This window comes from Sander lucioperca, chromosome 10 (assembly GCF_008315115.2).
Source record: "Sander lucioperca isolate FBNREF2018 chromosome 10, SLUC_FBN_1.2, whole genome shotgun sequence".
Taxonomy (NCBI): domain Eukaryota; kingdom Metazoa; phylum Chordata; class Actinopteri; order Perciformes; family Percidae; genus Sander; species Sander lucioperca.
In genome coordinates, this window is record NC_050182.1 from 12,353,487 (window position 1) to 12,378,193 (window position 24,707).

A 24,707-nucleotide genomic window follows, 5' to 3' on the forward strand; every position below is an offset into this window, starting at 1 on the left:
GAAGGATAATGCTGGTGTTACTCCATATCATATTATATTATTATAATTGTAAGCAAATTCAAGTAAAAGACCAAAACACATGTTTTAGTTAATTTCTTGATACTTTATGATGTAGGAACCCATTGATCTATGATGAAGATGTCATTATTTAATAACAAAATATGTTTCAATGTATAAAAAGGCTCTGTAATTTCCTAAAAACAAAGCTGTGCACTGTAGTTTTTAGCAAATCTTACAAAACAGGAGTACATAGTGCATCTGTTGTGGACTACTTTCAGCAGCAGATTATTATAGATTTGGTGCAGTAGAAACATGTCACCCAGTGCAACAGTGTGGCTCACTGATGTACTTTTAATGTATTTTTGGACAACAATAGAGCTCTATGACACAGAAAAATAAGCTACAATAGACTTTGGCTGCGCACGCGCGCGCGCACACACACACACACACACACACACACACACACACACACACACACAAAATACAACTTGTTACTTGTTAGTATGATCAATTAATTGTTGGTTTTGTTCTTTTCACAGGTTTTGTTGACTGTAAAAAAAAAACAAAAAACAGAAAAACAGTTCCAGCCTTGTCATTTAAGGCTACTGTAAGAAGCCCTATTCTTGAAGCATTGCTAGTAATTTTCTAATTAAAACAAATGTATTTTATGTATTATAACCTCTACCCCCAGTCCTGTTGTAGGACTGTTTACTGGATCTCTACTGCCATTAGTAAGAGAGGATAAGGGGAGGCTTTGCCAGAGACTTGTGTATAGACAAATAAGTTTTATTGATGTTTGTGGCAATTCTTGCTGGTTGCCAATAGAGTTTGATAAATGCGACAAATTACTCTCGGCCCCTGTAAATTGGCTTTCAGACACTTTCCTTTGATCACCAATAATCTCCACTGTTGCACATTGTATTTGCATTACCTAATCATCGCTCTCCACCCCTGTAGCACTCAGACTGTTTCTACCATGCACCAATAATTGACCCAAATGTAGCACAAAACAAGGTGACATATTGTTTTATTGAATATGACATAGTTTTTGCACTCACACATGCTCTGCTGTGGGCTGCCAACGGCTTTTCAACACATTTACATCAAGGACCACATTAGAGAAGTCTCTGAATTTATTGTGTCATCCTTGAATATGCATTATAGGCTTTTCCACAGTTGTCAAGCTCGAGTAAACTGTCTCAGTCTTCCCTTTAAATTAGAAGTTTTGAGGTTTGAAGTGTTTGACTAATTGATGCGTGCATAATGTGGATTTCTGTTTTAAAGGCGCACAAGAGCTTTCAAATGGAATCCTTGAGTGTTACTAATGTAATTTCAAATCAAGTCACTGCCTGTGCAATGAGGTCTTGTTTTATTTTAAAATTATTCATACCCAAACAGTACCTCTTGATGCAATTTCTCAACTTGTCCAATCTGAGGAGCATCATTATTCCGATTTCCAACCATAAAGTTGGACTAAAATAAGAACTAATATCTTTCCGCTTTTTCTGAGCAGTATCTTGAATTTTGTCATGTGATAAAGCAATGTACTCTTGAGGTCTCTTACTGTACAACAGACTTTCCTTCTTGGAGTTACTTCTGAAGCTAGAAGGTTTATTGTTCAATATGTTACATATTGTAATTTGAGCCTGTTCATTTGTTTCCCAGGTCCATGGGGAAGATGCATGGGCAGTGACTGTGGCCCGGGTGGCAGCCAAAGCCGGGCAGTCTGGTGTGCCCATGTGGAAGGCTGGACAACGCTTCACACCAACTGTGACCAGGGCCAGCGTCCTTCCAACCAGAGAAACTGTTTCCGTGTGTGTGACTGGCACAAGGACCTTTATGACTGGCAACTGGGTGCCTGGAATGTGTGCGTGCCAGTTTCAGCAAGGACCTTATGGGCCTCACGGCCGTTCACATGCAGTGGAGGCGAAGAGGGCATTCAGACCCGGGAGGTGGGCTGCATACTCAAATCAGACGGGTCTCCAGCAGAGGATGCCATCTGTGAGTACTTTGAGCCCAAGCCTCGCCTGGAGCAGGCGTGTTTGATCCCTTGCCCTCAGGATTGTGTGGTTTCCGAGTATTCTCCATGGACGTCCTGCTCCAAAACGTGTGGAACAGGCCTCAGGAACAGGGTCCGTAGTGTCCTGGTTCCTCCACTTTTTGGAGGCGCGGTTTGTCCCAACCTAACTGAGTTCCAGTCTTGTAAACCAGGGCCTTGCACAGGTCCAGAGGGCATGTACAGTCTCAGGGTTGGACCGTGGAGCCCTTGTGCCCTCCCACAGACTCGGACAGCACGCCAAGTTAAGCGCCGGAAAGGTAAAGGCCAGGGGCTCAGGGAGAGAGCAGGAGTCAAAGATCCAGAGACTAGGGAGCTTATCCAGAAGAAACGTACCCGGAACCGCCTTAACCGGCAAGAGAGTCCGTTCTGGGACATCCAGGTGGGCCACCAGACTCGGGATGTGACCTGCGTACACAGGAATGGGAGTGCTATGGGACGCAAGTGAGTGGCAACATTTTCACATTAATGTGACATAGTAAAATTGACCTGCTATGCACCTTTAATTTTTTTGCTTAGTCAATAGTGAAAGATCTGTCAGAATTATAGCTCAGTGATAAACACTGTTGTGTATCTTACAGGCAGCAGAGGTAGAGAGATCTATTTAATCTCTATGTCTGCCTAATTTCATGTTTTCTTTGTATTTATTGACAGTATTTCTATCTATTTATTTATTGTTGTCAGAAAATAAACTGCTCCTCATATTTCCATGTACCTTTGGCATTTAGGTTTAGTGATTTTTAAGTCAGTGCGTTTCTTACATAATTCCAAATTTGTCCTTGTGAATCATTTTTTTCTTCCTGTCAGAAGGTGACACGTAGCGGAGGGTGTTTATCGGCTGTGTGTTTGTCACTGCTTTGCTGTCAGAGCAGTGAAACACAACTTACCGCAGTGTATTTGATGTCAACTTCTGAGGATGGAAGTGGCAAAGCAATTTTATGACATGAGATCAATCTTTGCCAGGACTTTGTGTGTTGCTTTTCAAAATAAGGGACTTTTCTGAGTTCAGTACTGTGGTCTTGAATGGATGTGTTATGATATGTTATAAGAAAAGTGAACAAATCAAGTGTGAATCTTCCCACATCTTTTCAGCTTTACCTTACAAACATGACTCTTAAACCAGAAAATAAATACACTAACCACGAGCATTGTCGATCCATGCAGATAGTTTTGGTTTTCAGAACTTCCATCTCAAAACTTCAGTAGCTACATTAATTTTCTGTGTGATTTTGGTGAACTGATGTGGTAAGTTGTGCAGAATGACAGCTAAAACAATTCTGTGATTTTGAATGAATAGGTAATTGAATTTTGCCTTCAGTGGGCGCAACTATCAGTAGGCTGTGGCTCAGAGGGTAAAGCTGGTCGTCCAACAATCACATGGTAAGTGGTTCAATCTCCGGCTCCTGTCCGTATGTCGAAGTCCTTGAGCAAGACACTGAACCCCAAGTTGCTCCGGATAAGTAGGCCGCTCTCGGTGTCTGAAAGTGTGTGTGAATGGGTGAATGAGAGGCAAATTGTAAAGCGCTTTGTCCGGTAATGTTTAAAAGCACTATATAAATGCAGTCCATTTACCATTTACCATCCATGTTATCCAAATCCATGAGTGCCTCCATTTATAGTGTTGGTAAACCCATGTGGGATCTAACCTCTGGCCCTGACATTATTATTGCTGTGAGCTAAAAAGTCACTGAACATGACATACATCAAATGGCTCTCAATTGCCAGTCATTTCTTAGCAGACGTCTCTACCTAAAATGCACATCACACATTTACTTCAAAGAAATGAATCTGCCATCAGCAGCAGAGAACAGCACATCTGATAGGAAGGCACCGTCAATGTAAACCCTTACAGTAGGTCTTGAAAATACAAAAATAAAGTCCCTCAAGATATATTTTTACTGACTGGTTAATTGGTGTTGTCACTCATTACCATGTCATGTACAGTATATTAGAAGGATTGGATAGTTTTCCTATATCAAAAGCCAAGTGTTTGAAATCTGGTCATTAAAGCTATAGTGCCTAGTTTCTGTCGCCCCCATGAGGAAGTAATGACAACAAAACTGTCGGCCCGTCCACATGATACAAGCCTTACGCGATCGCCCCCTCCCCTCCCCCACACAGTTGCTAGAGCCAAGGAGGACACGGAGGATTAAAAAAACACGATGGACTCTTCAGAAGAGGTCATTATCTTCACTCGAGTTTTTGCGCGGGAAAGTCACCGGACGACACAATCTTCTGAACACAGCCATGCTGAGAAATCCAGAGAGAGCTGTGTGGAGCTGATAGTCTTAATTAGCTTTGTAGCAACTCATTTGGCAATGGCTTAAATGTAATGAACGTTTATTAATTTCAAAAAGTTACTCACTAAAGCTTTAAATCCATCTTCCCACGGGTTTGAGACACATATTGAAAAGGTTTACATGCATCCATCTCTTCAAAACACATCTGTAATCACTCTCCTCATGGTATAATTATATCAGTATGCATAGGAGTAGCTGTGCACAGTTTCTTTCTTCTGCTCCCTGTTGTAATTGCAGCTGAAGTGACATCAAAAATATATGGAAATTACTCGGTTTTTCACCTGTTTTCATGAAAGCAACGGGACGAAAGCGACTCCAGCTATTTCAACAGAACACGTGGGCATTCCAAAAGACATATTAAGCTGTTTAAGCGTTTATCCGATTTGTGTGGGTGGAAGAGCAGTGTAAAAGAGCTATGGAGCAGCGGAAGTGAGAGTCTGGGAAGACTAGCAAAACCAATCCATGCAAGTCATCCATGTATTAGTGTTAGTTTATGGATAGCTGACTAGCTACTTAAACTTGTATTGCTACCTAAACTGCTAAGGTGAAAGTTCTTCTTCTTCTGCTGTTTTCTGCAGATACCAAACAGCTTCATCTGCATAATCACCACCCTCTGATTTTCAGGAAAACCGAGGCGGATGCAATTAGATTTGCAATGTCTATTGTCTATTATTGACTTTTGAATGAACCCCCTAAACTATGATTTGTGGACTATTTAGCCTTTCAAAGAAGGGCCCTATAGAGTTTGGCCTTTTTAAAATTTTATTTTAACCAATTGAGGAGGGAATACAAAACATATTACTTATTACAAACATTTACAGACGGCATAGTTTTGTAGGCTGTATATATATTTTAAATATTGACTTACTTTATCCTAGTCTTGCTTTGCCAGACCCTCCTCCAAAGTGCGCTGAAGGAGGGTGTGTCTACTCCTCATAGCATTCGGGGATGGGAGGAAAACATGCTCTGGTTTAATGGCATTTCTTTAAACCAATCAGAATCAGGCAGCGCTAAGCTCAACACAGAGCCGCTGCAAAACTGTCGTGTGAGAGAAAACTTAGATTGGACAGATAGTCTAGCAAGCTGTCTCAATTTACCCTGCAGAGATCTGAGGAGCAGTCAACAATAGTCCTCATTAATTTACCGAATTTAAAATTCCAACACAAATAAAGCAGAAGGAAACGGTAAATACATGCATCTGATGGAATCTCCTGCAGCACCGGCACAATCCCGGAAGTGGAACGTCAAGGATATAGACTAACTTTATCCTAAAGAAAAAAAAGAAAGTTTGACCACTTGAAAATAGAAACTTATGTTTATAGCATCTGGTACAGTGTTCACAAAAAGTGTACAAATCTATAGCTGTTGTCCACTTTTGTTGTTTATGACCATAACAAACAACAAAATTCTGTTTCTTGTCACATTTATTGCTGTTATTCGTATTCACCCTCTGATGTCTGTGAGTCATTCAGCGATTCTTCTAAAGAGCGATTTCTGTGGATCCATCATCTATTTTTCTGTTCCTCGACTGACAGTAACCTAAAGTGTCATCACTGTTCCCTAGTAACTTGGATATGGGGCATTCACAAGGTCTCGGATCTCTAGGAAAGAATCAATGAGAATGTCAGCAGAGCAAGCCAGATCTGTCACATGCCAGTGTTCTCCAAGATTTGATCAATTATGTACTAAATCTATTCATTAATGTTTTGTTGGCGCAGCGCTCTCAGCAGTGACTGGGATCAAATATTTCAAAGAAACCGTGAAAACAACTCACATGCCCTTAGGAGCATAAATATTAATCCTTGACTTGTTTATTTCTTGTCCTAAAATATTCATAGTTGTTTTTGCCACTTTTGGAAAAAGTGGAACGAACTTCCCAGTGAAGCAATAACCCAGTCATATCTTCGCCAGACGCTCTCTGAACATCTTGCTCACTTCATTTCCAATTTTGTTTGATGAACATCTGTCATTGAGCCTTTACTTTCTCCATAGGTCTCGACTCATCCCAAACAGGCCACTTCCTCATAACTCTGCCTGCGTCCTATTAATCAAGTTTGCATCATGATCTTTGCAATTTTTGCTGTGCCACGGAGGAGGTGCATCACATCACATCATGGCATTTAATGCTGAATGATGCCCACATGGTGCTGTAATTTAGTTTTCATCTTTTTTGGCTTCTTTTTTGTTGAAGGCACTAAAGTCGTTAAAAGGCTACTTCTTTAATCACCTGACCCACATAGAGTTATGTTTTTAGGCCATTTCATTGGCACGCTATTTTGATGAATGCAGTTCAAGTAATGTGTTGGAATATGGAAACTTTCTGACTGCTTTTATTTTGTCTAAAGGCCCTTGTAGTCCATTGTTGCCAGTTACTGTGTAAAACCTACAGACTTAAAAATGGACATTTTTCAGACGTCATCTCACTTATTTAAATAGAGAATGATTTTGTCCTCATTCTGTCTCAATGACTGAAATGAAGAAATAATGACTTCTTTTTGCAGCTTTGAAATCTCCACAAAAACGCTCGGGCATTCACACAGCAAAGGGGAAACAACTCAAAGGATCTAGTTGCAGCCGAAATGGGTCACTGGCTGCATTAGGGGCTTTTTAAAACACAAGAAGTTTCATCTGAGACAGGAAATCGAGCCATCACCCTCAGTGCATCACATTCACAGAATAAATTCCACATTGTTTTCCTCCGATGCAGAATCAGCCGGCGCACCAAGTGTGTTTGGCAGAAAAACAAAGCTAAGATTTTTTAAAGTGTCGCTTCAGTTCCACTTCAAAGACTTCAGAGGTGTTTTAATCTGCAAAGACACAGGAGTTGAAGGAAGAAAAGAAAGAAAAAACATACTCGGCTCATACATTTCCTCATTTATACCGAAAATCTGAGTTGCTGGAGGTGGAGTGTGGTGGCAACGTCTAAATGAGAAGTTTCTAAATGAAGCAGAGCTGTAATTAGCACTAATAGCTCGTCAGCTGTAGCGCCTCAAGGGGGAAGACATCCAGACTGAGTAACAAAAAGCAGTCGGCTTTAGTTAGAACAAATTTCTAATGATTCGGAAGGGGCCCAAAGAGAGGACTGGTTATTCATGACATCTACTGTAAATGCCATTTGGATGATCAAAAGATGTGTGTGACTGATTGATCCGAGGTTGGTTTGGTTGTCTTAAGAGTTAACGATACACACACCATGCAACAGCGCTCCTGTTTCACTGCTAATGTGAAACTGATTATGCAGTCAGTGTGTATGCTAATGAGAGTAGCTAATGACAAAATGTGACACCAGTTAAGGGCAGATAGTTTAAAGGGAAGGTATGCACACCACTTGTAGAGTCAGATATCTGTTCCGCTGACATGTTCAAACCTCAAACCATGGCTTTAAGGCATCTTGGCACATTGATACTTAAATGGCAGTGAGAGGTGACTGAAAGATTAAACGTCACTGTAATTAGGCATTGGTAAGATGCACACTGCAGGAGTCTGTTCAACATAAATATGTATATAAATCTGTGACCAGTTGATGCCAGAAAATAACAAACTGATAAAAGGATCTGCCTTTGGAGAGTTGTAAGGCTTGTTTGCTTACAGAAAGTGATTTATCAAGAAAAACTAACATTTGCTGGTTTTAGCTTCTTAAATGTTCATATTTGCTGCGTTTCTCTGTTTTGTATTGTCTTTTCTCCCAGCAGAACAATTTTCGTTTGGTGTTGTTGATGGTTGTAAACACTACGGAGGATGAACTTTATCACTATAACCCAATCAAATAGTTTAACATTTAGGGAAATACGCTTATTCTTTTTCTCTTCAAGAGAGTTAGATGAGAAGATTGGGCCCTGTTGATACCTATTGATATCTATACGCTAAACATAATGCTACAGCCAGCAGCCCATTAGTTTAGCTTAGTGTACAGACTGGCAGCCATTGACATATATAAAATGGACCAACAGATCCTGTTGCTCTGGACGGAGACCAGTGAAGGATATTAGAAGCACTTTTCCGGTGAGTGCCGAGCGTTACTGCGCAGCCTCCAACTGAGAGAGACGACGTAAATGTGACGTGAGCAACCTGTCTGAAAGTTGTAAGTCTTCTGGTAGCTGTGCCAAGAGAAATCTCAATCATTCCGAATCTTGCAGAGACGGAGAGCGTAGGTATATGTAAGGAGATAACATAGGCACAGGCTAATTATTGCTAACTAAAATGCTAGTTAACATTAGTAATTAAACAGCTAATGTGAGTCGAAACTGCCTGCGTGCTTCTCCTGTACTATACGGTAATTCCTCCACTGTGCGACAGTAAGTCGCGTGGTTATGACAAGAATCGTTAGCCTATTTTTACAGAAACGTCTGCTACGGAGCCATAACTTGAGGTACAAGGTAATGGAGCCTTTTATACATTGTCGTGTTTCTTTAGAAATAAACAATGGACAAATAGAGTCTTTAAACGGTTCAGATGTAAAGTTATTCGCTGTCAAAGTGGCGCCAAAATGAATGGCAGTCAATGGAATGCTAACGGGAGATGATGGCTTGTTAGCATCAAAATGGTGCCATAGGAGCTACACGTTCCGAGGAGAAGCTTACCCCCTTGCTGGCAGCAGAGGGAAATAGCTGGCTTAGCTCTGATTAAAGTGCCCAACAGTACCTCCGAAGCTCACTAATTAGCACCATATATCTTGGTTGTCTAATCCGTACAAATAACACAATGTAAAAACCTCAAGTTATGGTTTCACAGTTGGGTCATGGGTCTGACTATTTCTTGGCCGGGAGCAGTGGCTTCCTGGAGACTGAGTGAATCTACAAGGTCTCCATTACAATGATGGGATGTTCTCCTCTTGTAGTCCTATTCAGGTCAGTGCTCCGCTTACTCTAGCCAGATCAATCTGATAACCAAACCTCCATTCCCTCCTGTCCCCCTCCTCTTTATCCTTTCCCAGCCTGTGCATACCGAGGGACCTGCCGCTGACCATTCAGTCCTGTGTCCTCCCCAAGGACTGCCAGATGACTGACTGGGCCGTGTGGGGCCCCTGTTCCAAAACCTGCGTGGACCCTGAGTCTCCCATAGGCAATCGCACTCGCAGCAGGAAGGTGATCCAGTTCCCGGTGGGCGAGGGAGCGGAGTGCACGCCGCTGGAGGAGTCTGAGACGTGTGAACCTCAGGGTGAAGGTGTGCCGCCCTGCGCCACGTGAGTTTCTCCTGATGATGGGGGAGGGAGCCGGGGAGCACAGCGGGGACTGAAAAGTGTAAATGTGTTTTTCATAGCAAAGAACTCGACAGGCGCTCATGTTTCACAGGGATACAATTGCGTGTTAGATTGTCATAATCAGTTAAAGCATTGTTAAGACACTGCCACAGTACAAAACACTCCGCAGGGATTCTTTCTGTGTTCCAATAATCTCATAGCCTGGTCCTACCAGACTCTCGTACATTTCATTTGTACAGAGAGTCTGGCCTCTCTCCATTGACAAGTGTTAACTTCCTTGAAGGCGGGTACTCTGTTGAAGTTTAAAACTATTGGATCTGCCCAGAGCCACTCTGGATCTGCCATAACCAATCGCTAACGTTGGTCGTGACGTCGGCTTAGCATTGTTAGCGTTCGCCTTAGCCAACTCCTTCACCACTAACGGAGCGAGCTGGAAAATCAAACTTTTCCCGAACCCTGTGGGGAGGAGGGCCACAACATCATGGCCACCAACAAAACTCAGCAAAGATTGTTCTTGCTCGGGCTTTAACTTCTGGATATTCGACAGCGTTGCCACAATGGACCGAATGGCTTCGCTCGCATCTTTCTCCGCCGCCATTACGGAACTACAACTCAAACTAGCGCACGACCTCAACGTCATCATTCTCAGCCACTCCCTCTGTTCGCTGATTGGACCGCCAAAAATATGGCTGGAGAAAACCCAAGACTATACCGCAAACCCAGATGTAGTACTGAAGGGAAATGAAAATTGAGCGTAAGTACGTAAGAGGGTGAAGCCAGGCTAATAATCTCAGGCAAAATACACTAAATGTCTGGTATTCAACCTGGCTGAGGCTGCACACGCTTGTTGTGGGGGAAGGGGGGCGGGGAATAGAGGGAGACTACAACAATATTTGAGTCCCACAAACTCTCACAGACACAAAGATTCAAACTGTAGGCTCACAGATGGTCTTTATCCCCTCAGTTACATCCTATATTATCTTTACACTGCTATTGCCAAAATTCTTACTAATACTCTCATCCTGGAGAGTGTTTGATTTTCTGTGAGATACATTTATTTATTTATTTAGAAATCCATTTTTCAAAATGTTTGAGTCCAAGTTTCCTTTTAACACATTGCATTATTACATTATTACCAGCTGTGGTAACAAGCCTATAAATTGTGATTATGAAACAAATGTCCACCATTATATACAAAAATCACATGTCACTGTGTTCTTCTGTTGGGTAAAAGATTGGTTAAACTGGTGAGTAAACTGTCCTCATGCCTGAAACTATTCGCATGCTGTACTTCAGTAAACAGAAAAGTGCAGTTCATCATCTTTTAAAGAAAAAAAAGAAAGACTAAATTGGTTGTTACTATGCAACACATATGTAAGTTCTATATTTAGTAAGATTGTAAATATGATGTACTTTGACACTATGATACACCCACACAGAACATCCATGTTTTCTTCCTCTGTAGCTACACCTGGAGAAGCACAGAGTGGAGTGACTGCCGGGTTGACCCGTTGCTAAGCCAACAGGACCGTCGGCGTAGCAACCTGACAGGGCTCTGTGGGGGAGGCCTGCAGACCAGGGAAATTTATTGCGTCCAGGCCAACGCTGAGCTTCTAAAATACCTCAACGACCTCAGAGAAAAAGACAAAGGTAAAGAAAAAAAAAGTTCTGTGACATGAATCCCCTGACGATGTTGCTATTAACACTCTGTGCAGAACAGCTCCTTTAACATCTCCTTATCAAAGTCCACTTTTATAGGATGTGAAGTTTATTCTCTGAGACCAAAAGTCATTCATCAAGCTCATCTTATTGACTTTTCTTTAAATGAAATTTTGCCTCGCATTATTTGTACGAAATTGACAGCTGGAGTGTTTTTGCAGTCTGTGTTTATTTTCCTGTAACAGCAAGTGTACCAGCTGTACAGACATAAGCTGTAGTTGACAACCTATGGCTGTGCTCGTGCCTTAAAAACCAAGAACTCAGTTATTTCCTCCAGACCACTCTCCTTTTTTTTCTTCTTCTGTACGTTCATTAATGTGAGAAGCTCAAATTTGTTCCTCAAGCTGAAACATTCTCAACCTGTGAGGACGCGTCTTCACCTCAGTTTGTGCCCTCCAGAGCAAATTTGCATCTGTTCAGCCCTCAACTTAATATGCAATCACACCATCTATAAAATGTGCTCTATGTTCAATCTGAACACACACATTGAGAAGTAGCATTCACCATATGGACTCTTAGCACAGTTTTCAAGCCCCTGAAATCGTCAGATCTTTAGTGTTTCTCTATATCACTGGTGGTAGGAAGCAACACTTTGTTTTATTTTAAATTGTCATTTTCTTATGTGAATACATTTTTTACATATTTGTATTATTTATGTTTAAGGAGGCATTATCATGCAGAAATTCTTCGACCAGCAGCTGGTTTTGAAGGGATCTTGAGGACAGTCGGGCTTCGGCCAATCTATATTTATGGAAGGTCACAGGTTCGGATTCCTAAACCAGTTAGAGCATTTATTGAAACATGTTCTTCCTTTGCTACAAAATGCTGCTCTTCAGTGTGGCATACCCAATGTAAATGGCTCATCCACCACGTCTGTCTGCCAGTTTTTCCAGGTGTTGCTCTCCTATATCTTCACTGTCCTCTGTGATTTTTATATCACAAGTTTGTTAAGGAAATCCCTTTTTGTCAATAACACATTTAAGTTGTATTGATCTCACGAGGCTGTCAACCCTCTTCCTTCGATACTGTAACCAAAATCAACACCACTGTTACATACGTCAAATTTTACAATGCCACGCAGCACAGCCTAAAAACAAAGCAGTTGTACTCTCAAGTGTAACTCAAATAAATTTGATCAAGCGCTATTACATGACAACTTACATTCTCCAAACCCCCACACAGTGTGTAAGATCTGCAGTCCCTTGGTGGATTTGTAGCAGATAATTGCACATCAAATGCTTGCAACAGACATATAAGCCTACATGTTGACTCATGTCCAAATATACAATGACATACAATACTGCATTTGCATTAATAGTCACTGTAGCATGTTCTTTTTATCTTCTGTCTTCAAATATCCCACTGTGGCTACATTTTCAGCTTCAAAGTTTCTGTTTGAACATCCAAACAGCCGTCTACCCGCTGCCATTCTCTGCTTTTAAACCAAACCGGGAGTCATTTAAAACAAGGATTTTTCTGCTCCTGTGTCCTGCTGTGACTTGTCACTGGTCACAAATGCTAAGGCATCCATTTCTGACACTTGTCAAGCCAGCTTAAAGCTGCACTCCTAAAGAGGGTATTAAAGACATTAGTTAAGGCTAGGCTTATGGAGGCCAACGTTGCTGATCGCGTGAGAGAGAGTGACAAAGTCTAAGAGGAGGTGAGATGCCCAGCCACCACTCATTCCAAATGTGAAGAGATGCTCCTCTAGCGCAAACTAAGAGCTTTAAGCTCAGTCTATCCATTCTGGTGGTGTTTAGTGGAAGTTGTGGATGCATGGAGCTATAAGCTGTCTACAATTTTGTCCATTTTAGGCTTTAATTAACTTTATTCATCTAGAACTTTTTATTTATATAGAACTGCGATTAGCTCAATTACATTTTATTCTTTTTTATATTTCATCTTCTGCTTTTGTTATTAACCTAAAGCTATCTTGATGTTGAATGAATTTTTGATGAATGACTTGTGAAGGGAAAGTGCATTTGCTGTGCTAAAGTATTGTTTCTCAGAGTTTAAATTGATCTGCAGTCCTTTGATTCTCTGTGTACCGGCCCTTTTTAAAGAATAATGAGTCCGGTAGCCAAGATTAAATCAATCAACAGACACTGTTCAGCATATTGTATAATATTAGAACATTTCAGGAATACTTTATGAGATTGTATGTTCTTCCTATGTGCTATCTATCTATCTATCTATCTATCTATCTATCTATCTATCTATCTATCTATCTATCTATCTATCTTTCTATCTATCTATCTATCTTAAAGGCGCCTATAACCTCTGTTAAGATACAGTTAAAGATTCATATATACAAGCATGTTGAGAGCGGCGTTGCCAGGTCCGGCTGTGCAGGAATGTGCTAGACTTGTGTGTGTGAGTTTTACAGTACATGCACATATACGCATAAAGTTCTTATCTTCTTGGTGCAGGATTTCTCTCCCCGCTGTTGGGGGGTAATCCCCCCAGCACACCACTGAGACAGAGAGGCAGACAGTGGTTTAGTAAAGTTTGCAGCAATCAGTGCTCTCTCTCTCCCCGCTCTCATGGATAAATATCAGCATGCAAAAGCAGAGGAAGATACCCACAGGCCAAGATCTGGAATCAGCTTACCACCTCTTAAACCTTGACCCTAATCTTTATGGGGGAGTAGCTCCGATCTGACCCTTGATCAGTATCGCAGGCTAAATAACATTAACCGGCACTTCCTCAGCTAAGGCTGTGTAACTTTGGGTTTGGTTTCTGCTCCGCTGCTGGAGCATATGTATCCCTGAAGCTCTTCTCCTAACCCTGTGGGAGTTGGCATTTTGCTCACCTTTTCCAGTATTTAAAAAAAACTATGTACTATGTACTAGGACTATGTACTTAATACTGTATTAGGAGGGGTTTTATTCAAATTCTCAAGTTCATACTGACATTGCAGGTTAGAAAATCACAGTGCGGGCAAGTAAAGTGACAGAAGATATGAAAGGAATAGTTCAACATTTTTTTAAATGCACTTTCTTTCGGAGAGTTGGACGAGAAAATGGATATCAGTCTCATGTCTCATGCGTTAAAAATACAGAGCTAGAGTCAGGATATTAGTAGCCTAGCTTAGCATAACGACTGAAAGCAAAGGGAAACAGCTAACATACTTCAAACATATGCCTACAGTACCAACATATTTTAGGCTGTCTTATTTACACAATGTGTTGTTTGTTAAATCTGTACATGAAAAAGAAATGTAAGTTGAGCTAATTCTTGACCAACAAATGTTTATTCATGCACCTAGTGCACAGTCTCCAGCTACAGACTGGGTTGCCAGAATGGCTTTGGTTTTCATTTCTGTACAGGCAACCTTACAATGCTTTGAGATGCTACACACAGTCACTAAGCCTGGCTGTTTTTTGCCAAGGCATTCCAGCTCATAACTCCTCCTTAAACCACACACCGATGTTGATGTAGCGCTGTTGGTAGGTGTATTTTGAACAGAGCTATGCTAGCTGTTTCCCCGGCTTTCAATGTTTATGCTAAGCTAAAGACATCCTAACTCCTGCTCCTGTGACTCAACACAGAGACATGACAGCGATATCCATCATTTCACCTCAATCTGAGAAAAAAGCCCCGCAAATGAGCATAAAATGTTAAACTATTCCTTTAAATGCCTGGAAAGACCTCACTTAAGTCTGTCACTATTAAGTTAAAAAGACTGTAAACTACTTTCAAAATCTCCAACTGATGAGATGACATGATCACCAAAAGTGATTGTGGCTTTTGATCATAAACCACAAAATCAATGAACAACAAATAAACTCATCTTCAGCCCAAAGATAACAAAAGACAGATTTAGTCTTGCTCTTAAAGCTTTTAATTGTAAACAAGCCCAGGATACGAGGCCCAGTTGCTGTTGCATTAGTCTCTGCCTGTCTCTTGTGTGCTGTTTCCCATCACTGTGTGTGTGCGTGTGTGTGTGTGTGTGTGTGTGTGTGTGTGATAGAGCTTCAGTCTCCCCTGTGTGTGCGTAGCTAATAGCTCTATCTCCCCTGTAATTGCAGCAGGTCAGACCCAAAGCCAGCAGAAGCCTAGTGTCCCCCCTCTCCTCTCCATCACCTTCCAGATTACAGGTAGGTATTTTTAGTCACGCTGATAACGAAGCTGCAGCTCCTTCCTTTGCTTTATGCCTCCCAGGTCTCTTTTTTTTCCTTTTCCCTTTGTCTTCACTCCCGTTCTCATTGTCTCCTCTATCCTTCCTTCCCTCTCCTCTCTTCTACTCTCCTCTCCTCACCTATCCTGTATTCCTGTTTCCTCTCCTCCTCCTCTCTTCTTCCTTTCTTTCATCTGCTCTCCTAACCTGTCACCTTACCTTTCTTTCATCTATCCTTCCTTTTTCTATTCCCCTCTATCATTGTTCCCTCTCCTCTACTAATTTCTCCTCCTATCCTCTCTCCTTGTTTTTTCTCCTCTTCTCCTTATTTCTCCTCTCCTTTCTTTACCTCTATCCTTAGTCTTTCCGTTCCCCTCTATCCTTATTTCCTCTACTCTCTCCTTCCCTCTTGTCTCCTCTCATTTTCTTCTCCTCTCTTTTCTTTTCTCTAACCTTCCTTTTTTTTAAATCCTGTCCTTGTTTCCTCTCCTAATATTTTCTCTCCGTATTCCTCCTCTCCATTCCTCTTTTCTCCTCTCTGCCCCCTTTCCTCTCCTCTAACCTTGTTTATTCTTCTCTTGTCATTTCTCCTCTCTTCTACTCTCTTCTTGTTTCCTTACCTCCCCTCCCCTCTCTTCTCTTAGCCTTCACTTTCCTATGCTCTCCTCTTTTGAACATAACAACGAATCACAAAATGAATAAATGCAATAATAATAATTCAGATATTGATTTCAACAACACTTTGAAGGTTCTCCCCACCACTGTGATGCTTTAGAGTTATGATGGCGTTAACTGTACACCACATTTACATCCCAACAAAGATACAAGCCCAGACTGCTACTCTTTATCCTAACTGCTCAGCCTCAGTATTGTTGCCAAATCCAACAAAGGAGCAAGTAGTATTACAACAAAGTTATGTTCTGTATTCTCTCATAAAAATCTGAGCAGAAGAGTTGAAGCTTTGAAGGGACTGTGAGAAAAAACGTTGATCCCTCACAAACAGAATCTGGATAGTGAGACGTTTTCCAGCTTTGCAGACAATAAGCCACATGTGCATTAGAGATTTTCCCCCTCTGTTGCCAGTTCAGCACAATAGAAAAAAGAACACACTGGAGAGCACACTGTAAAATAGATAGATAGATTCTCTCCAACAGAGAAGCAGGATGCAATGAAAGTTTTTTTCTCTACTCTGTTGGTCCTTAAATTTGTATCCCCAAATGGATTGATGTTAAAAGACTGAAGTCAATGTAGTTCCCCAATAAAACGTGGATTAGCAGCAAACTCAGTATTTGACTTTTAGTGTATTTGTAAGAGGAATTAGCCATTTTGCATTTCAAAAAGCCCCACTTGTCTTCTTCCCCTGTACAGTTAAGGGAATTATGATTAAGCTCTCCTGAAACTTGAAGCTCTTAGATGTCTTGTAGGAACAGTTGGAATACAAGAAAAAAAAGTGCCTCAGGTTAACCATGTGAAGAGATTTTATATGACTGAATCACTAAATAGCCGCCATAAAAAAAAATGTAAATTTGAAAGGTTTCACTCCATACTTGAAAAGTTGAGATCAATCCATCTTTATCTGCCCGTGGAAATCAGGTTGGCTGAGTCAGTGAGCACCTTTATGTCCTTTCTTTTAACATTTCCTGATTCCCTGAATTCCTTTTTTTTTTTTTTTTTTTTTTAAACCTAATGATTTTATGACTTGTCTTTTATTTTGCTTCCTTTGTGAAGCATTGATGTCTGGACCTCCTTTTGAGTGGGAAAAAAATGTTGTAATATCTCAGACAGATACCACAACAGATGGTACCAATTCAGTTTTTCACTATTCTCCGGTACCATCAAACTAAAGTGAAAGTCTACTTTCATTAAACAGGTGTTGATGGAGAACTGCAGTGTCATTAGTTGACTACAGAAAAGGAACCCAACACTAGACGCCAGACGTTTTCTATTATTTACCCTCTATTATTTAAAATGATGTTTTGACCCTTTGTTTTTGTACAAGTTAAACAAACGAGAGATAACATGTTAATTTGTGAGCTTTATAGGTGCTGATATGTAGATTTTGTTACCTTTCGACAGAGCTGTTTCCCTGTTTCCAGTCTTTATGCTAAGCTAACCGGCTGCTGGCGGGTAGCTTCATATTTAACGTACAGACATGAGAGTGGTATCAAACTCCTTATCAAAATTTTGGCAAGTAAGCAAACAAGAGTGTGAATTATTCCCATAACACATACATGCCACCTTTTGGGATTTAGTCTGACCAGAGGCTCTAGGCAAAGGTCCTCTTTTTCCTTCTCTGTCCTATTTCCCATCACCTCCACCTTCTGGTATCGAATAAAGACCCAAAAACAAACATAGAGGCACATCTTTGGAAGATACAGTAGCACTACTTTGAAATGACACTGACACCAACATAACTATTTTATGTGCATGCATACATGCATAATCTCTGTATCTTCAGAAAATCCACACCTCAAATTTATTTATTGTGGCACGGTTTGGCAGAAATGTAGAAATGTATTCTGCACAGATGTCACAGAGCTGTGCCTCGCATTGGTGATAGCATCTCTCCTTTTTATTTCGACAAAGTTCCTCCGTGGGAGTTCAGACAGGCATGCACTCACCAGTTGCATCATGGAAAGGGCCTTTTAAATCATACACAACGAGGGAAGGAAGGTACAAAATTACACCTCATGAAATAAACATGTGCGAAGACATTGTCACTGTTCTCTTACACCGTTAGTGCTGTATTGTTGCATCCTCTCTCCTGTCTCCGGTGAGAGTCGGCGGGCAAGGCTCCACTATGTTTTATGTTGCCTGCAAGGCGCGGCGCGAGATAATCATTGCTAATTTATCATTCTGACATGCTAACAGGGAGGCGATAAACAAAACAAAGGGATAATAGTGTCTACTTCACAGACAAGTTTTTTGTTTTCCACTGTGGTTATCATCTGCCCTCTATAGGGACTCTAACGCCAGGAATAAAAAGTAAATAAGCATTTCTATGTCCCTTGTTCCCTTTGATTGTAATGCTGGTAAAAAAAAACAAAAAAAACAGAATACAATCAAAGTAAAGCAGGTTCATTTTATGTACTGCTTATTTTGTGTTCCTTTTTGATCATCTGCACAGCCTCCCGCCCCGTGGAAAACAAGCTGTGCAAGGGTCCGATCCCCAACAGGTCCCAGCTGTGCCAAATCCCCTGTCCCATCGACTGTGAGGTGTCGCCGTGGGGCGCCTGGGGCCCCTGCACCTTCGAAAACTGTGATGACCAGGCTGGAAAGAAAGGTACGAAGACATGGTCCCAAAAGATGACGTCATGGTTACAACAATTTATTTTAAACCTAACTAAATAAATATAGTTAAAATATTTGATTTTTTTTTTATGTTGCCATTGCCTCATCCATCTGGCATTGAGATACATACTGATAGTTTCACTCTGTGGTAAACAATGACCTCTTCTTTTCATTTCATTTCATTTTCTGTTTTAACCCAATATTCTCTAGTGAAGCTCAGCTAAAAACACAAAACCATCGAATCCGTCAGCGTGTTATAGCGTGTCGTTACCGAGCCTGTTTGTAACCGGTAGGCTATCGACAACATTACCGTCAATTCACTCAACTGACTTTAGCAGTCAAGATAACAGACACTTGACTGTTCTGCTGTTATTACAGACATGTGAGCTAGCTAACTGCTGACACTGGTCATGGCTGTGCATCGCTGCAGTTCACGGCGCAGAATGAAATACATTGTGTTTCATGTATGAAACTGCAAACCAGATTAATTTCCTTGTTGATCAAAGATGTCGGAAGGCAGTTCCAGATCCTTCCTGCCCACTTTAACATTTGGTTGTAAAATATGTGTTGCTCTGTTTTTACAATGTAGTAAATGCTGATTATGCTCTTTATATTAGTTTTTTGAAGAGAACTGTATAAACGCTATTGTTGAGTCTGAAAGCATTCATAAAGCTGCAATCTTCCCCTCCAAAGGGTCACAAGATAAATCAGAGGGCTCATGAGATGCTGAACAGGGTAGAGAATAATGAAAAACAATGTTCTGCTACACACATTTAAATTAAGTTTTTGGAATTTTTTTTCTAATTTTTGATTTTGTTGTGAACATGTGTGACAATAAACCTCCCAACTTGGCACAGTTCTTTTTCTCAAAAGTAACTACCAGCTAAAGCTGTCAAATAAATGTAGTGGAGTAAAAAGTACAAACTGTTTCTCTGATATGCAGAGAAGTAGAAGTATAAAGTACTTCTTGAGTAAATTACTCTCGTCAAGAGAAAGTGTTCTGTAATTATATTGTTGATAGAGTTGATGTGTTTCTAAATGTAGAACAGTTTGTGGATGACTGCGTTTATACTCTGTGCCGCGCTGCAGGTTTCAAACTGAGAAAACGACAGGTAACCAACGAGCCAACAGGAGGGCCTGGAAACTGCCCGCACCTGGTGGAGGCGGTGCCGTGTGACGAGCCCACTTGTTACAACTGGCAACTGGTCGACCTGGATCAGTGTGTTCCTGACGATGAGAAGCCGTGTGGCCCCGGCACTCGGCTCGCACAGGTCCAGTGTGTCAGCAGCAACGGTGAGAAGAGGGGAGGATTCAGTCTCTTTGTTTAAGTAGAGTACAAGCTTTTACTGAATGAATCTCATGTTGTTAAAAATAAGCATGTTGTTCCTGTAGAGACAGTATTTGTTGATTGACACTATCGGGCAAATTCCTACTCGCTGCTTGCTCATCCTTCGAGTGCGTTGTGCTTTTGACCCACCTCCATTTGCAATAAGAAGTGCAGGACTGACCTTGTGTGAAAAAACTATATATTTTTCAAGATCACCTCTCCACTGACCCTCCAACTCTCGCTTTACACTTTGTACGTGAGGAGATTTCCATGACTCGACTCCATTCATCAACTTTGTGAGGAGTTCTCTCCAGACTCTTCTCCCTACAGTTCTCCTCCTCTCTCTCCTCCCCTCCCTCCCCCTGTTAAAGCTCTCCTACTTTAACGCCTGCCTGATTCAGCGTTGCAACCTCTCTCCCGCTGTCTCTCTCATTACAGTCTTCCTCTCTGCACGCACAATTAAACCTTACTCTCACTAAATCAAATCAATCCTCCGTGGCCATGGGTCTTGGAGTATCTTGTGCCCTTTGCTGCTACTGATTTTTACTGCTACTCTTTATGACTGTAAATCTTTAATAAAAGGGGTGGCGATGCAGAGATGCTTTCCAGGCTTCCCTTTTGCCCTCAGGTTGTGAACAAATGTACAACAAAATAAGGTACAACCCATTATTGATTTTTATTTTTCTGGCAAGGTGTAGATTGCATTTTTTATTTATTCAGCATGTAAAGTTAGAACGTGCTACAGCTCTAGTAATCACATTCAGTCCCAAATGTACTCAGTAAATCCTAATTTTATGATCCTTCGCGGTGACTTTGTTCATGTTTTCCCCACTCCCCACTTCTAATGTCTCCCACAAATCACAGTTCCTGCATCAACTGCAGGTATTTGGTGAAGTTGGTCCAGTGGTTACTCCACCTGTACTGCAGCACTAACAGAGACGCTGCACTGTTCTTTTCCCCCTGACTTCGGTTGATTGATCTCCCCCACCTTCACTCCCTCATCTGATGAAAATTGATTTGTTCTGTTTGGATTTTCAGTCCGCTTTTCGCCTCAGAGAGTTTTCAGTGCAATGTCAGCTGTATATATTTTTTTTCTGAGTGTGTCCCAGTCATAAAAGAAAAGGCCACACAGGCGGGCTCCAGACAACAGGCGAAGGTCGATACAAATGTTATTGAAACTGGCTATTGATATTCCCCATGCTGACTGCCTGCCCACTTAGGCAGCGAGCTGTTTCTTCTCTGCACACTAAGCATGGAGGTCTTCCTCTCATTCCTCTCATAGTGGGTGTTCTGCTCATTCATGTTTTCTCTGTGTGAGCCTGAAAACTGCCTGGGTCCCTTGTCACTTCTTATTTTCATGCTTTCTGAGTTCAGTCATGATTGGTTCACTGCGTATCTGTCAAAGTGACATCTTAATGCAAAGGTCAGGCCCGCTCTGACTTTTGAAGCTCAAGCAATTCTCCTCTGCTTGAAATTTCAATTGAATTTACATTTTCCTGGGTGTATGCATCGGTAGGAAAAAATATTCTCTGCTTGGTTCATGGCAGCACATAAAGCAACATAGAGGAGTATGTGGGTTAATATAATGCACTGATGGCTGATGCTAGGAGCTCATTAATAAAACATTGACAATAGTGTAAAAATGTGGGAATCCCATGTGAGTTTGCTCTTTCCATGTTCTATCGCACTTTAGTATGGAGATGTCTAGGGTCGAGAGTGCATCATTATGAATATAGAATATACAGATAATCCATAAAAAGGGTCATAATCAACTGTCATGTCAATAAGGAAAATATAAATGAAATGTTTTGAATTATTTCTGTGGTGACGCACAGCGTTTGTACATTCAGGATTTATCAGAAATGGTAACAGAAGTGGTTAGAGTGCTGTTGGCTATTTGTGGTTCTTAGTTTAGATTGCTGATGCTTTACAGGTTCATTGACGCAGCCTGTGATTAAATATTATTTGCATATAGGGTTTTACCCAGTTAAGTTTGGATTTAAAGCTGCACTAGGCAACTTAACAGCCTGGAGATTTCAATAGACAGCAAGAAATAACTTTAAAATATATTTAAAAATAATTTTACCTATAAATCTTCGAATGAGATGTCGGTAAACTCCAAAGTCCATGGTCATGTTTGTAAACCTGGCCTAATTCAAGATTGCTTTATATCAAACAATGTCAAAAGAACAGATAGTCACATCACTGGTACAATAAATCTATCATTTTCTGCACAGAATACAGTCTTGCTGCTGTTTAGGAAACAGTTTGTGTTTTGCTTTGACCATATGTTTCAAATCTTCACTTCATGTCGGCAGATTTCCTTCTAGTTTCTAAACCAGCTACATGAGTCTGTCTAAGAATGCCAAGTTGATACTTGATGCCAGTTTAGAGAATAGACTTCCCAAGTTGTCTAAGGGACAGACGTCTTAAGAAAACAAGCACGTCTCTACAATCCAAAATGGGCTGTGTGCTTGACATTGCGCCATCAATTAAGGCACACAGCTGTTCATTTTCCCAGCTGCTCCAACCATCTCTGTACTGAAGTGTAGTGTGAGGGTGATAATCTAATTCTTGCAATAAATCTTTGAGCCCTGAAGTTTATTATAAATGCCCAAGTTAACACCCAGGCTATCCTCAACTGGCAAGTAAAAGCAACGTGTTTAGCTGAGGCAAATATTTTCTCTTTAGCACCAATATACAGTATGTTCTCCTTTTTTGGCTTTGGATTTAATTCAGTCACAAATGTACAAAAGAGGGTAAAAACATGCACACAGTTTGTGGAAGACCCCAGAATTTAATTTGGGTAAATAAACCAATATAATAATAAGAAAAAATAGCTATTTATGTTAATATGATAGCAGTTTGGTAACACAAACAAAGGTCATAAACGGGAAATGTTGTTGTTACAGAGGTGACACTTATGAGGGTATCTTAGTAATATTAGGGTTTCAGTTTTTTAATAAAAGAGTAATACACTTAACTTTTTTTTACCTTGTGGGGTAATATAATGGGCTAATGTCAGTGCAGTACCTTATCAAGACAATTCCCTGATGTGATCAGTAATTGACAGAAAAACAAATGCCCCTTCCCTCATTTGCTAAATATTCATACTATTTTTTTATGTAATACTATCAACTTTCTTCTGCAAATGCTGTAATTTAATACCTAGAAACACAGATGGTTGTTTATGAGTTACAATGTTTATCCATAATCACATATGGAATTTTAGAAAGTAACAACCATTAATCAAATGCACAAACAAAACCACCTGTTTTGGCTTTCAAAATAAAAAAAACTTTTACATTACAGAGTCATTACCTGAAAACACAGATTGTAGTTTCTTAGTAACACAGTTTACCTTGAAACACCACCAAACACACCAAATAAATAACCAATAAACCAAGTTTAGAAATGCCAAACCACCTGTTTTGACTTTTAACAGAAGCCTTTGGGCCCAGAAACACAGATGTTAGTTTCTATGTGATAACCCTTAATAGTGGCTGCCTCAGTTTCAGCATTTCATTTTCATAATTACTGGTGTTGATTTCCTGAAACCCCATTAGTATTAAAGGTCCCATATTGTTAAAAGTGAGATTTGTTTTTATTATAAAGCAGGTTGTGGTGCTATTTGTGAAAGTATCAAAATACTCAATCCACAGAGAAATGCACACAGCCAGTATTCAGAAACTGTGCATTTAAGCGAGCCGTCAGGACTTTTGTACGGTTGTGATGTCACAACTGTACTCTATATAGGTAGAAAGTGGCGCTACAGAGCCGTTACGCTGTGCAGAGGAGCAGATGTGGAAGATAAGGAAATAATGAACAATCAGAGTCGACTGGGCTTTTTCAGGGAGGTGGACTTAAAGAGACGGGCGCTAAAACGGAGGGTTTTAGACAGAGGGTGAATACAGATATATTCAGACAGATAGTAAGAGAACAAATGATGTGCTTTTTGAACATTAAAGCATGTAAACATGTTCTAGTAGAAACCACAAATACATAGGAAACAAAAAATGAGAATATGGGACCTTTGAAAAAGGCTATAATATTACTTTACTATAATTAACATAGTACCGTAATCTCTTCATTACATTATATATTTCCTAAGATCATCAGTATTACCCCCAATATTATTCTGATATATCCTTATTATTGTGAGCAGATTAAAGTATTGTTACCCCATCATGTTTATTCCATTGTAACCTTCTTACAAAAGTTAAAGCCCACTCTTATGTAACACCCCATATTGTTACTTTGCTATTAGCACAATATAAAATATAAACTGACAATATGGATGTATTTTACCTTAAAATGCAGCTTCACTCTGTCTTACTTTCCTTCCTCCCAAATGTATTACGTACCATCACTATTTTCTCCAGGAGAGGAGGTGGACAGGAATCTCTGCACATCTTATCCAGCTCCAGAGCCTGTGCCGTGTGAAGTGCCTTGCTCAAGGGACTGCGTGCTCAGTGATTGGACAACCTGGTCTACTTGCTCTCAGACCTGCTCCAGTAAGACCATCGAGGGGAAGCAGATGAGGACACGCTCCATTCTGGCCTACAACGCCGGGGAAGGTGAGTCTCACCTGCAGACTTCAGTCTTCTGCACCGTTGTGTATGGAAATATATGCAGATGAGGTCTGGATATTGGCTTAGTCATGGCCAGTCACTCACTGGATGTCTGCATTTCAC

General features: G+C 40.7%; 1 protein-coding gene across 7 annotated transcripts in view; it reads left to right on the forward strand.

Moving 5' to 3' along the window:
• Window positions 1–24,707, forward strand: part of LOC116035989 (thrombospondin type-1 domain-containing protein 7A) — a 156,269-nt gene that overhangs the window by 52,714 nt on the left and 78,848 nt on the right. For 4 of the 7 annotated variants that reach the window (XM_036005915.1, XM_036005916.1, XM_036005919.1 and 1 more), the window contains exons 2-8: window positions 1,666–2,500; window positions 9,290–9,538; window positions 11,022–11,206; window positions 15,307–15,375; window positions 18,523–18,678; window positions 19,776–19,979; window positions 24,396–24,590. In XM_036005915.1, the coding sequence (XP_035861808.1) occupies window positions 1,666–2,500; window positions 9,290–9,538; window positions 11,022–11,206; window positions 15,307–15,375; window positions 18,523–18,678; window positions 19,776–19,979; window positions 24,396–24,590 (1,893 nt within the window). The remainder of the gene's footprint in view (window positions 1–1,665; window positions 2,501–9,289; window positions 9,539–11,021; window positions 11,207–15,306; window positions 15,376–18,522; window positions 18,679–19,775; window positions 19,980–24,395; window positions 24,591–24,707) is intronic. The other 3 variants (XM_036005917.1, XM_036005918.1, XM_036005920.1) reach the window with 1 other exon arrangement.